This window comes from Castor canadensis, chromosome 5 (genome assembly GCF_047511655.1).
Source record: "Castor canadensis chromosome 5, mCasCan1.hap1v2, whole genome shotgun sequence".
In the NCBI taxonomy this organism is placed as follows: domain Eukaryota; kingdom Metazoa; phylum Chordata; class Mammalia; order Rodentia; family Castoridae; genus Castor; species Castor canadensis.
The window spans coordinates 156,197,569-156,212,609 of record NC_133390.1 but is presented as its reverse complement, the minus strand read 5'-3'; the positions used below and the strand labels follow the sequence as shown (position 1 = coordinate 156,212,609).

General features: G+C 43.3%; 1 protein-coding gene across 6 annotated transcripts in view; it reads right to left on the bottom strand.

Moving 5' to 3' along the window:
- Positions 1–7,562: 7,562 nt before the first annotated feature.
- Tpx2 (TPX2 microtubule nucleation factor) overlaps positions 7,563–15,041 on the bottom strand; it is a 49,346-nt gene continuing 41,867 nt past the window's right edge. For all 6 annotated transcript variants that reach the window (XM_020171962.2, XM_020171964.2, XM_074074520.1 and 3 more), the window contains one exon: positions 7,563–13,758. In XM_020171962.2, coding sequence (XP_020027551.1) covers positions 13,648–13,758 — 111 coding nt within the window. In that variant the 3' untranslated portion in view covers positions 7,563–13,647. The remainder of the gene's footprint in view (positions 13,759–15,041) is intronic.

Below are 15,041 nucleotides of genomic sequence, written 5' to 3'. Positions count from 1 at the left end.
AGATTGCTCATGCCCTTTTGAGGTAGGTACTGTTACAGAAGGGGAAACTGAGACTAGATGAAATGAAGTAACCAACCCAAAATCACGTGGCTTATGAGGGACTGAGCTGGGCCCTGATTCTCAAAAGGAAGGGAACTTCCATTCACGAGTGCCCACTATTGTCTTTATTGTCTTGTCTTTACACATCAACCTGCTAAATAACTGTGGGAGTTTCTGGATGCAGATAAGGAGAGTAAAAGAATGGGTAACTTGCCTAACGTTCATCAGCAAAGAAGGGAAGGCTAGGGCTGCTAGAGCACTTGCCTAGCGCCATCATCAGGCCCTGGGTCCATCCCCAGCATTGCAGCACACGTGTGTGCAGTCACACACACATATGCACACACAAACATAGAGAATTAAGAATACACTTCTTCCAAGACTTCTTTCCTTCCTAAAATTTCCCTGTATGTGCCTCGCCCCCTGCTCCCTGCTGGTTAACCTATGTGGAGCTCTGCATTCTGAAGGTTGAAGTGTTTCCTGTCCTTGCCTATGACTGAGACCTCTTGAAATGTTAGACAACTCCCACCCAATCCCTTTCCCTCAGTGCCCCACCCTGATCCCACTATGGGCTGACCCTCTGGACGCATGATGCTCATGTGTTTCCCCAGCACAGAGCATGCCTGTCAATCAGTATTTGATAAGTAATATCTGGGTGAGTAGCCAGACTCTGGCCTGGGGTTCCTGGGATTGCTTTTCTGTGATAGCCCTTGCTGGCATCTCTGGCTATTACTGTGGTTATCAATGCAACCTCAGATAAGTCAGCCAGAGTGACCTAAGAAAGGCCAGGCCTGACTAATCCAAGGGCTTTACCCAGCTCCCTGGGCCCTCACAATGGACTCTAGGGGCCAAGAGTCAAAGCATTTTAAAGATACAGAAACTAATGCTCAGAGAAGATTAAGTGGCCTATCCCCAAAGTCACAGCAGCCTGAGTGGCTTCAAACTACTCAGATCCAAATCCAGAGCCACCTTTCATTGAGACCAAAATCTAGGCTAGGACAACTTATAGGGCTTTATTTACTACTTTTATTACTGTTAGGATCCTCAAATAAAAACAACTAACCCTAAGAACCAGGTGCTGGGGCAAATAGCTTAATAAGTGTTCCATTTTTAATCCTTATGACAGCCCTGCTCAGTAGACAGGGAAGTGCTAAGACCAACAGCTATGGGCTTGACTAGTGACTCCAATGGTTTCCGGTACAGGAGTAAGTGGGGGAAGAGGGATATAAAGCATCTAGAGCAGTGTACGGGTGTACAGGATTTCCCTATTTCATAGATGTGGCAAGAAAACTGAGTCACAGGGTAAAATCATCTTATTAACCCAAGGCTTAGCTCATAACCACTCTGCTGCTTGCTGACAGGGCGGCTGGGAGTGTTTGGTCTGCACATCTGTGTAGGGTCCTGGGGCTCGATAATGTGGAGGACCACTTGCAGGTAGAGGGCCCAGCAGTCCCTTTCTGCTCCACTGCAGTGCCTTCTGCAGGGATGGGAGGCTGGCCTGGTACTGATCCATCCATGGGATTGCTTCCTCTAGCCAGCTGCTCTCTGGGAGTCCCCAAACTTCTCAGTGCTCCCTTGGAGGCACAGGGGTGGGGTAAGAGGAAACCTCCACCCAGCTAGGGGCTGCCAGAACCCCTGCCTACCCTTAAGAAGGGGCTTTCCCACCTTTCACCAGCTGTGCAGACACCCTGTGCCTCTACAGGGACAGAACAGGAAGTAGGGCAATGCCAGGACCAATTAAACTTGCCAGGGGAATTAAGGTCAGCAGGATGCAATTATGCCCGTTGGACTTAACAAGGCCAGAGGGAAGGTTTCTCCAGCCAGAGTTCTCGGCTCCTTAGGCCTCTTGCCCTGTGTAGCTCTGCCTTCCAGGAGCCAGGTCTCCTGGGCCTATCCATTGCTGGGTGAGTCCATTGGGAGTGGAGGGGTTAACTTCACTGGGCACTGCTTGTTTGGCTCTTGAGAGGAAATCAGTCCAGCCAAGAGGCTTTAAAAGGATCTGCTCAGAGGAGACATTCGCCGCCTGACCCTTTCCCTGCTCTGCTGTGATGGAAAATCCAAAGAGTTGAGCAACGACCTTCCGACTCCAAAGAGAGCAGCCAACTCCCCTCGCAGCCCCCATTGGGCTCCTAGTTTGAGAGCCACTCAGGCTGTCATCAGCAAGTCGTTTTCCCTTACTTCTGAGCCGAGCCTTGGCAGTACCTCTCAGGCTTTAGCTCTAAGTAAGGCAGGTGCTGTCCCTACAGCAGACTGTCTTTGCTGCAAGCCTGGACATCCTGTGTAGCAACTTGGACACCGATTTCTTTAGAAGGCCAATCTGTTCTTTCCCAGAATTGCAGGACTTTATGAACACTCTACTCCGTGGCAAGGACTAAACTGGTCACTTTGGTGACACAGTGAGGAATTTGGGTGAGGGCTATAGAATCACTATATATCGCCCTTAAAGTGAGAAAGGGCTGTTAAAAACATTCATGGAGAAGGACAGTCTCCTAATTCAAGACATTTGTAGAGAAGATGCTTAGCAGGGTATAAATACACAGTAACAGCTGTGGGAATGGAGATTTTTTTTTTTTTTTTTTGGTGGTACTAGAGTTTGAAGTCAGGGCTTCACGCTTGTTAGGCAGGTGCTCTACGACTTAAGCCACACCTACACTGATTTTTATTATTTATTCACCTGAATTTTCCAATTTTTAAAAATAAACCCTTTATGACTATGAACAGATTATAAGTCAAAACTTTATCACCATGAACACAGATCAATTCCAGGCAGAAAAAGGGAAGAGAGATAATGGGATCTGAAACACCATGGAAGAAGTCTTTGGGTCAGAAATGACTTCTTGGTCAAAGGTGTGGTTCAAAAAACTCACTTTTACTCCCCTGGGTTTTCTCAATGCCTGAGACTGCAGAGTTTGTTTAGAATGAAGGCTGCTTGGAATGGGGCCCCAGGAATCTGTCTTTATGATGGACATTTCACTTTTTTTTTTAAAGCAAATCCAAATTTGAGAACTGCCAAGTTAGCCCACCCATTGGAAAATATTGCAAGAGCCCTTCAAGAGGACCCTCTTTGAGAAGGTGGTCTGCTGAGAGGTCACGCTGGCCTCAGCGGGGAGCTTCTAGGACACATAGGCCTAAAGCCTGGGCTCCGCTTCTCAGCCCACATGTCTACTGGAAACACCTGGAGAGCGTTTATAACCCAAGCCCCAGTCTCTCCTGAACTCAGACCAGTGAAATCAGAACAACTGGAGGTGGGTATGAAATGTTGGTATTTTTACAAATCACCCCCAGAAGATTCTGACTGCAGTCAGGGTTGAGAGCTCAGGCTTTCCCAGGACAGGAACTGCATCTTGTTTCTCTTGAATGCCCCACTTGAGTAAAGTGCTCCTCTGATTTGTGTCAACTGTGTGCACTCCCCAATATCTGAGACTGCAAGCCCAGATACCAGGACGACATCTCACTCAACTCCTTAACACCTAATACAATATGGGGTGCTGCTGTGGATGATAGTAATAGCTGCTAACATTTATTGTGCATTTATCATATGCTGACATAAGTATTAATTCCTCTTTTTTTTTTCCCGGTGGTACTGGGGCTTGAACTCAGGGCTTCACACTTGCTAGGCAGGTGCTCTCCTGCCTGAAGAATCACACTCACTTCCTTCCTCTAATCTTAAGAGGTAGATACCATAATCGTTCCCGTTTCCAAGAGGAAATCAAGGCATGGAGCAGAGGAGAAACTTACCCAAGGTTTCAGAGGTAAATGGTGGGGTCAGAATTTCAACCCAAACTACCTGACTCTGGAGCCCTCATGCTTAGTTTCTATTTCATACTGCAAAGCAATGCCCACTGAAAAACAAACTCATGAGTGAAGACTAGTCAGACTATGTCACCAACTTGTTTTTCCAAGACCAGGCATTCAGTAGGTGCTCTGTAAATGTCAAAGAATAAATATTCCTACTTTGGTAAAGCCCTAGGACAACAGAAAACCAAGACCAGCCCCTCCTTTTCTCCTCCTTCTCCCCCAGCCCAGCCTAACTTCTGCAGCATAAACAGCAAAGCTAATAATAGCTACCTCATGACGTCAGAGGAACAAGGTCATCTGAAAATTGCCCACAGCCACTGGACACCTCCATATAGGATCAAGTAGCAGGAGGGTACCCCAGGCTGGTGCAGCTGTTCCAAGAACAGGAAACGTCCCAGGAGAAGACTTGGAAGCACCACCACAGAAAGCAGTGGTGGCATGGCCAAACAGACACATCCAAGAGGAGACCAAGTGCAGAGCATAATCCCAAGAGTTAAGAGCAATTTTACTTTATCTGTACTAGCAGTCATTTCCACTAAATGATCCCAGAAAATGGCTCAAGAAGTAGGGAATGCATGTTCTGTCCTGTTGCACAGGAGAGACAGCTCCCAGCCTGCCATTGTGCTATTTATAAACTCTTGGTCCATTTGCTAAACTAGGTGACCATAAGAACTAGGGGATGCATGGTAAGCTCTGAGTGGCTCATGTTGGGAGGGAGTGCTGCCTGGGATGGGGAGGGGCATCCAAATAAAGGATGAGGAGGGGGCTGGAGAAGCTCCTCTGGCTATAGTCCACCTGGCTGGCACCCTGGCTAATGTTCAGGCCACTGAGGCTTGTGGCTTAATTGACTGGCAGCTGCCCCATCCCTGACTGGAATCTAAGCATCCAACACAACCAAGGAGATGCCTGATGTGCTGACAGTAGGTGAAAGTGAGAAGACCTGCCTCATAGCCTCTGAGATGCTTAGCTGGAGGTTCCCCCACAAGGTGGAGTTAAAAGAGGGCTTGAGGTAACAAACAAAAAGATCCAGGCCCCACCCTTCTGAAACCTCTGAGGATGCTGGAACCCTAGAATAGCTCAGTTAAAAGGATGCAACTGGTATGGTAGGAGGGCACTTGAGGGAAGACAGGCTTGGGTTCTAATCCTGACCCTGCCAATTTCAGCAGTGTGACTTTGGGTAACTCTGAGCCTCAGTTTCCTCATTTGTCATCTGATTGTTGGAAGAATGTATGGAAAAGCATTCTTCCTTTTTTGTCTTCATCCTGGGCATGGAGCATGGAGTCTTGGCTAGAGATAAGTACCTATCCAACAAAGTCAGCACAAAACAGGCAGCACAAAAGTGACTTCCCTGGAAGCTGTGGTGGGGAGGACAGTGCTCTTGCCTTAGGTAGGCTCCTGATAGGCCTGGGTGCTGAGAGTCACAGGAAAGCCACTGCTGGCTCCCTAGTCCATGGGAACTTGAGTGGGGATTGCAGGTCCTTCTCCTGGCACAGTAGTCCCCACATGTGGGAGTGCATCATGGGCTCCTGGAGGGCTTGTTACAATGCATGTTGCTGAACCCCACACAGAATGTCTGTCCAGAGTAGAGGTGAAGAATTTACATTTCTAGCTCCAGTGGATGCTCATCCTGTTGGTCCAGAGTGCACTCTGAGGACCACTGTCTTAAAGAAAGTCTCAGCCCAAGATGCCAAGCTTCCCATTCCTACTCATTTCATGAAGCCAAAACACAGCAGCTGTGTTTTGGTACGTGTGTGAGGAAAACAGAAACACTCAAAGAAACATCAGTACGGCCAATGTTTCAAGGTGAAAGATGCCAATAGGGTAAGCATTTAATAGAGGAGCATCGACAGCCCCTGCCACCCTCTGACTAACCACTTACTGTGTTGCTGCAATAAAAACTAGAAGCAAGAGAAAAAGGCCAGTATGCAAACAAAAAGGAAAGCCCCCCAAAAAGGAGGTCATCCCAAGCTCAGTGAGCCTACAGCACTGACATCAACCAGCAAGTGGGAATGAGATTTCTACAAGCTCAGTGCAAATCCATTCCTTGTAAAAACTCCCATGAGCCTCCTCCCATGCAAAGAAATCTTCCTTTCAGCTGGCTGTTAACTAGCGGCTCCTTCCTCTGTCCTGTCAAGTTGTTAGCTATGGGAAAACAGCAGGGGCTTCTGGCAAGTGCTGGTGACACATACCCACTGATAATACTGACTCAAGCATAGTTACTCTAAGTCACACCACCTAGCAGGGGTGAATAACTCACCATTGCTGCCCACAGTGCTTTAGGGTTATTTTAAAACTGGGGAAAACTCTCCTCCACCAAGCTGGAGGAAGAATCCTTCCTAGAAACATTAACCTAACTTCTCAGATGAGGAAACTTAAGTCCAGAAAATTCAAATGTCATGTTCAAGGCCACAAAGCCAGAGCAATTCTCCCAATTCCCAAATTGTTTATCCCACTAAACAATTCTGCATTCCTCTAGAACTCTGACAATTATACAAAAGCAAGTCAGATTCTTCTTGGCTACCAACACTGTAAAAACTGAACTGTGATGGAGAGAAATAGAAATGGAACAAGAGGCAAAGTATCAGTTTTACTGTGACATCTTTAAATTGCCTCCATCAATTGAAGGACCACTACCAAGAAAAAAATCACATCTTGAAAAAAAACCACACCTAGAGTGGAGGTGCAGGGGGAAGGGGGCACAATTTGTGATAATCTGTTAGAATTGAACATTCTGTGTGATCTTTAACCAGTTCCAAGGTCAAGAGAAACATCAGAAACTACATGTGTGTCAAAGAACATTATTCAGGGATTAGTCCCCTGGAGTGATCTAGGCTAGATTTCGGCTTCCAGAACAACCCTTGGAAAGTCCTCAACGAGAAAGCACACTGGTTTCCAGCATACTCCATTAAAATTCACGTGGAAAAGCAAGGGCAGGAGAAGTTGCTAGAGGTGCCTCTTGCAGTAATTGAGCAGCTGGCTGTAGAAGAAATAGAAATATGAAGGTAGGGCCAGTAGGGTTTAAACAAATTGACTAGAAAAAAAAATCTGAAAATATTCAAGCTGAAAGGAGCCTTATTAATTGTTCTAGCTCAATCTTGTTTGACAGATATGGAAACTGAGGCCCAGAAAAAGGGAATAATTTGTTAAAGGTTAGCCAGCTTGTCAGTGAAAGAAGGGAACTTAATCAACTCCCACTTCCTTCCAAGACAGGCACCAGTGGCTCATGTCTGTAATCCTTGCTACTTGAGAGGCTGAGATTGGGAGGATCGATATTCGAGGCCAATCTGAGCAAATAGTTCACAAGACCCATCTCCAAAATAACCAGAGCAAAATGGACTGGAGGTGTGGCTCAAGTGGTAGAGCGCCTGCCTTACAAGTACGAAGCCCTGAATTCCAACCTCAGTCCCACCAAAAACAAACAAAAACCCACTCCCACTCTTCTCAAAAGACAAGTTACAACCCCAGCTAGAGTAAGACAAAAGGCTTTCTCCTTTCAAATCTGACCAGAAGGCTTAGAGACAATAAATCCACTGTGTAAAACTGTATGAAAATGTATTGTAAGGCTTTAAAATAACATAACTAGAATTATCTCCAGATAAGTGCCAATACATTTTTATTTTCTGGACATGGGCACCAGTAACGCTGACATCCTGTAAGTCAAAAGGAGCTTCTCATTCTACAAGTGTGATTGCCAGAGTAATGTTATTGACCATGCTTTTTGAGAGGAGTTTATATTTCCTTTTGAGCTTTTATTTTAATTGCAAAGAAGCTACATGGCTAGAAGACAGCCATTTAAAGTTTAGATACAGACATGACACATTTGATGGAAGCAAACACAAACAGTTCTGTTCTATAAATAAAGCCCAGAACAATCTTTTACAAAACAGAAGAATGGAACAGCATGTTGCTATTAAAATTGCTATTTACAAGTATGCAATACTAGAGGAAAAACATGTGCATGTTACTATGCTAAATGAAAAAAGCAGTATACAAATGTACACACACACACACACAGACAACTTACACAAAAACAGGCAAAAGTTTCACCAATGAAAACACCCGATCATTCATGTAAAGGAGTGAGCACATGTGTGCCTGTGATGGGGGATGTCAGTGCAAAGCTGGAGAATTCTCAACTCTCTTTACCACCAAGCAAGCTTGAACAACGCAGCCCTGAATGACTTTCAATATTACAATTAAGAACCACTGACAATTTTGTATTTTCACCCACTGAAATCCACTTCTCCCATCCTTGTTCCTGAAAGATGGCCTGAGAATACCATCACTGCCAAAACAAGCCGGGCCAGAGCATTTGGCCATGACTCTTAGCAGGCTCACACATCTGCCTGTAATGTTCTAGGATGACAGTCTCATAACGACACAGGTTCTCTGCAGACCAGACAGGCCAGGTTGATTTCCTCTGTCCAGCAACTATAAGAATTTTTTTTAAGGGAGAAGGGGACTTCATGCTTTCAGGTAGGCTCGATCAAGTGAAATCATTCTTTGCTTGATAAAACCTAGTATTTCCGGCAGCCTGTTACCCCTGACCCTCCAGTTATGATTTCTCTGAGTGAAGTATCAGCACTTGTAAAGCCCTTCGGGAAGCAAATACCTTCAGCACATAAAAATTATGGTTTGGCTGGAGTCCAGCCTCTTATTCTCGTACAAGACAGAATAGCAAGAGCCATCAGATACTTCCACCGTCAGTAGCGTTCCCCGCAGCACTAGGAAAGAGTAGGTATGCAAGAAGGCAAAGGAAACGGGGAGGGGAAGTATGCTTTTGTCCCCAGGCTTCTTTTCTATAGCAACCACACTGGCTTTAGCTAGAAAACAAATTGTCCTGGAATTCTTGGCATTGGAGCAAACATGTCAGCTCCCTGGTTACAACTTCGTCACTGCTGAGAGTACCATACACTTTAACCTTCCTGCTCTTTCCATAGGCCTGGGCTTGTCCTGTCTCCAGGAAACTTTATATGTTGTCTAAACTGAGCATCCCAGCAGGCCGCAAGGCAGATAGCAGCTCAGGATTAAGAATGTTGACCAATTCCTACCTGGATCTACACACCAAGCTGAAACTCAGCCTGCCTGTGCAGAAATAGGAGCCCAGCCACGTGGCTCACAGTTTTTAACTGCTACTCTCAGCATTGAGGAACTTCCCCAGCAGATGATATGCTGCAAGACAGCCTTCTTAACAGAAATTAAAAAGGAAACAATGTCAAGATTTAGCTCAGATACTCAAGCCAATAACCAAAGGCTCAACTAAACCAAGAGTGAAAGGTCAGGTGTTGATAACCTGCCCTTGGGTTTCTAGGGCTTCAGTCACTAGCCTAGGACACCATGCAGGGGTCACTCCATGGCACTAGATTCACATAAGAACCTTCATACTTAAGGCAGGAAGGAAGCCAGGACATGCTAAAGGTAGCACTAGAACTACATCATTCAAATACACACTGAAAAGACCAAGGCACAGAGTGTAGAATATGATACAATCTGTGTACAGCAATAAAAGGCATGGGAGGTAGGAGTATGTATGTGTGGAAACTGCAAGGGAACACAAGAAACAGGTAGCACAATCTCTGGAGATGGCAACTGAGCAGCTGAGAGAAAAGGCTTTGCCTCTTTATCTGGAATTTTGAATCATATGAATACGTAACTTTTCCAAAAACAAATTTAAATTCTTTTTATAAATGCAGAATGTTATAATCTTATTTTTAGAAAGAGAAATGTTCTATAAGTGCTTGTGCACATAAAAAAATTTGGAAATACACAATTGCATACAATGAGTTACTCCTAGTGAATGTGAGCAGGTAAAGAAAAGAGACTTGCATGTTTTGTTTTATGGTGTATATTGTTTTAATCATTTCCAACTGGCAGTACTACTTTTGCAATTTTTGCTTAGAAAAAGAAAAATCATCTTTATGAACTTCACATTCACTTCCAGTAAGGATTCATAAGTTCCCACAGCACTCTGCCTCATGTTAACTGAATCTCATCCCATCTTGTTTTACAGTTATTTGTGACTGGGTCTCATCTCTGTTAAATGCTGGAGCATCTGCAGTTGCAGTCTGTCTACCACTCCGGCTTTCCTTTTCAGGGACAAAACTCCATGGAAAAGAACTAGTAAGGAATGAAACAGAAATCAAAATGACAACCAAGCTACAACATAGGGACAAAAAGATCAACCAAAGTAAGAGTGAACAGTACTCTTATATGAATTAGTACATGAATAATAGCAACGGGAAACCATAACCAACTCAAAACTACCCTGAAAGCAGTCCTTCCCAGAAACTGTGGGAATTCTGATCATCTTTGTGTGCATTAGGAACTTTGCAAAATGGTTAGTGTCAGCCATATTTCTTGGCAGAATTCAGTAAACACACCCACCCTTTTTTGTGTGTGTGGTGGTACTGGGATTTGAACTCAGGACCTCATTCCTGCTAGGCAGGAGCTCTACCACTTAAGCCACTCCACCAGCCCTATATTTTTGTGTTGGGTTTTCCTGAGATAGAGACTCACAAACTATTTGCCCAGGCTGGCTTCAAACCACAGTCCTCCTATCTCTGCCTGTTGACTAGCTAGGATTACAGGGAGCCACTGGCCCCCAGCAGAAGTAAGTAAGCTTTTATCTCAGGACATATTCTTTGTTTAGGGAAATTTCTAAGTAATCTGTGTGTGTGGAAAGATGAAGCTTCTTCCAGGACATGGCCTGAAGAGATAAGGAACATGAATTTCTCTGGGGAATGTGACTAGAAAAAGAAGGGTGATGTGAGGGGGTGCAGCAAGAAAGGATTCAGTATAAGACAAGGGAATGTGGCAAGGAAAAACAAAGGGCCACTGGAAAATTAATTCTGGGAAGCAAGAGGTACTAGATGTTTGTGTCTCAGTTTTAAGCTATTTTCTCTAAAATAGGAGCCACATAACTTCTCTGTACTGTCTCTAAGACACTGTCACATATTATGACTCTAATGTGAGTGTGTGCAGGGGACAATTTAGAATGGGGCGGATGGGGTAGAAGGATCCCGGAAGTTCATAATTCTCTATAGCACTCCTTCCAAAACCCTCAATTTAAGGCCTAGATTTATTGTCCCACCTAAAGCAATAAAAAGCAGCAAGATATATGAGAAAATAATGCCAAATGGGATTGCATAAATGATAGTGAACTGAGAACTGCTGATATAAGCAGAGAAGAAAGGGTACATGGTGTGGACTCAGATCAACAGATGAGCAAAAGTAGAAGAAGGAAAAAAAAAGAAGAAGAAATAGAGAAAGAGGTGACCAAAAAAAAATAGGAAAGTTCTGAGAATTCATAACAAAATATAAGTTCTGGGGTAGAATTGAATTTTTCACAATATAAGGGATGGAGTATCCTGTGTGTCTGGGACTGATACCTGCATGCACTCCATAATTTTCCTTTATTTTATTCTCTAAATCCAAATGTTAAATGTTAGCAGGTCTTATCAGTTACAACTTCAAAATCACTCAATTTCTTCCCATCTCCACTGTGACCACATTAGACCACACCTCCATCAGCTCTGACCTGACAGCAGCCAGAACTTCCTCACCTTCCCAATTTTAATCTCATGTGCCCCCTTTTCCCACCCTAGTCTATTCTCACACAGCAGGTATAGTAACATCTCTCACCACACAAAAGATATAGGTATGTACTTATTATCTATCTCCTCGACTAAAAATGTAAGCTCTATGAAGGCAAGGTCTTTATTTGCTCAATGCCGTATTCTCAAAGACCAGAACAATGCCAAGGTACATATAGTTAACACCACATGAATATTTGTTAAATGAACTAAATAAGTGGACTGATGGCTCATGCCTGTAATCCTAGCTATTTGGTAGGCTGAGATCAGGAGGACCAAGGTTCAAGGCCAGCCAAGGCAAATAATTCAAGAGACTCCCCCATCTCCAAAATAATCACAGCAAAACAGACTGCAGATGTTACTCGAGCAGTAGAGCATCAAAGCCCTGAGTTCAAACCCCAATCCCCCCCAAAAAAGTGGTTTTAAAACTGTCATATACCTGTAGGAAATGAATGAAGTACATTTTGTGCAAATTTGTGGGCCTTCAGAAGGGCCAGGGATCAGCAAATCATACCATGAGAAACACTATCTTGTCTTGGTAGCTCCTACCAATAACTTGTACATAAGAAATCCATAAATGCTCACTGCATAGATGAAAAAATATATATAAGTTGAATGTCAAACATAGTACTTAGAACTGGTCTGGGCAGAACATAGTCTTGTACCTCCTGATACAGATGACTGACAAAGAGCAGAAGTTCAGAAATAACACAAAATCTAGAAGAAAATGTATTATTTAGCATGGACCTACACCAATTCTGCACTAGCTATAAGAATCACAGAGATGACTATAATAATTCTTGTCTTCAAGTCAGGCACCAGTGGCTCACGCCTGTAATCCTAACTACAGAGATCAGGAGGATCTCTGTTCGAAGCCAGCCTGGGTAAATAGTTTCGAGACGCTATCTCGAAAAAACCCATCATCACAAAAAAGTGCTAGTGGAGTGGTTCAAGGTGTAGGCCCCGAGTTCAAGCTCCAATACTGCAAAACAAAACAAAAAAACCTTGTCTTCAAGAAACTGACATATCTCTATTAGTTTGTCAACACCTACAAGTAATTCAGATATACTATAACTGCTCTACTAGAGACTTTTTTTTTTTGGGAGGTGGGAACCATAACAGGGGTTGAACTCAGGGTCTTGAGCACTCTACCATGCCTAGCACTCAAGAAACATTCAGGAGATGCTACAAAGGAAGTGACCATCCTTATTTGAGGAGCTCATGAAAGATTTCTAAAATAATATTTTATGTGAACTGAGTCTTATAAAGGAGGAATTTACCAAATGAGAAAAAGTTCATCTAGGGAAGAAGACATAGTCTACATGAAGGTACAACATATATGACTCAGTATTTACTGGGAGGGAGTTAACAAAATGTGGAAGGAGATTCTGATGTAGGTAGAAAAGTTACAAAGCACTTACCTTTAAGGACAGAGTCTGTGTTTTGCAAAGTTCCTGAACCTACCATTCAAATTAACCACTTTCCCAAAAAAGATCTGATCTATAAAGGGTCTTGACAGATTTAAAAAACATCAACTAACAAAATAAGGAATGGGAAGACAAACATATTTATTCCGAATGAGGTCTTAGAATGTATACTGTACCATTCTCTGTTATTATCAGCGCCAACAAGGAGAATGTGCCTCAAAGCAGCTCTGCCCAAAACTTGACAAATGGTTACTATGTGATTCCCCTCAAGTCCATTTGGTCTTCTTCCCCACTAGTGCAGTTAAGCCCTTCCAGAATAGGGCTTCTTTAACTATGAACGCATTTTGTGCAAAGACAAGGGAAGAATCTGATATACTGATTGGTCCTCATTAAGCCATGACATAACCCCTATCTTGAGATTTAACCACCTTTATTTCCTAAATAAAACAGATATGCATATATAAAAAAGGGAGGGGACAAGGAGAAATAGAAATTGCATTGTACTGACACAGAGACTTGAAATTCTAGTCAGAGTTAAAACCAATACTAAGTACGAGTCAACTGATGTTTAAAGGATAAAACTACAAGGAGTCTGAGGCATAGATGAGTTGAGTTGCATTATTAGCCTCAAAATGCATGAAAACAATTTTCAGCAAAATGGGTATCCACAGCTCTCAGGTATGCTCTGTCAGGCATGGGTAGGTAAGTCTGGAAAAACAGGTTCTCTCCATGCCTGGTGTGGTGTAAAGAGCAGCTTCTGTTGCCAAGTAGTAGCTGCAGCTCACGGTTGCAGCTTAGCAGTGGAATCGAGTGGAGAACTTAGGAGACACTGGCACAGTCAGCGGCTGGTCACTTGACTTCACCTCCACAGCCTGGTATTTCCGTATTGGATTTGCCTTGTGCACCTGCAGAGTAAGAAAAATAATATTACCACTAAGAGAGATATTAGAGAATTATGGCTTGTTTTTATTTTTCCTTTTGCATTTCCTTCCTTCTATATTCTTGTGTATTTTTTCTTTTAGAAAATACAGTTGAATAGTCTTTCAGATCCCAGTCACAAATTTAAACAAAGGAGGAGGGGAGCAACACAGTAAAATGGGAAAGTATGAAACCCATTAGGTTTCTTCTTAGTGTTTATTGGGTCCTGCACTAAGGATGTCAAACCTAGCTTGGTGCCAGTGGCTCATGTCTGTAATTCTAGCTACTCAGGAGGCAGAGATCAGGAGGATTGCAGTTTGAAGCTAGCCTGGGCCAAATAGTTTGTAAGACCCTATCTCAAAAGACCCTTCACAAAAATAGGGCTCAAGGTGAAGACCCTGAGTTCAAGCCTCACTATCGAAAAAAAAAAAGAATGTCAAACCTGCTGGGAACTAACTGGTGGTTCATGCCTGTAATCTTAGCTAGTCAGGAGGCAAACATTAGGAGGATTGTGGTTTGAAGCCAGCCCTGGGCAAATGGTTCTTGAGACCCTATCTCAAAAATACCCAACACAAAAATGGGCCGGCAGAGTGGCTTAAGTGGCAGAGTGCCTGCCTAACAAGAATGAGGCCCTAAGTTCAAATCCCAGTGCCATAAAAAAAAAGAAGAATGTCAAACTTATCTCCAGTGCTATTTAATAGGGAGTAATGGGGTTGTACTCAATTGTAGCAAAGAAAAGTTTTAAGAATTTGCCAGAGTTAAATCTTAAGTAAAATCTTATTGCCTCTTAATACTCACCACAAACATGGATCAAATCAAAAACAAAAAGCAAAAACTAACAGTAACCAGGAAGGGTTGCAGGAGAGGATATGGTTTCATCTGTCCTTTTGGATAGTCTAAGTTCAATCCTGATTCAAACAAGATTAGTAGAGCAATAACTAGCATTGATTAATTGTGCTTTAGAATATTGCCATCAGTCTACATTGAGAACTGCTCTAAAAAAGAGTTTTAGCATGTAAATAAACACAAGAGGCAGGTACCAAATGTTGAAGAGAAAACAGAGGAATTATGAGCGTATCTGGAGAAGAGACTTATTACTTTCCTATTTAATCAGCAAATAGTAATTTAGATGTTGCCAAGAAGACAATCTCTTAAATAGTTCGTCCTTAGAGCTTTCCTGTGGGCACATTCACTTATGTCAATAGCTGAGCACTTCCCCCCCTGTGGTACTGGGAATGAACACAGGGCCACAGCATTCCTGGGCAAGGAC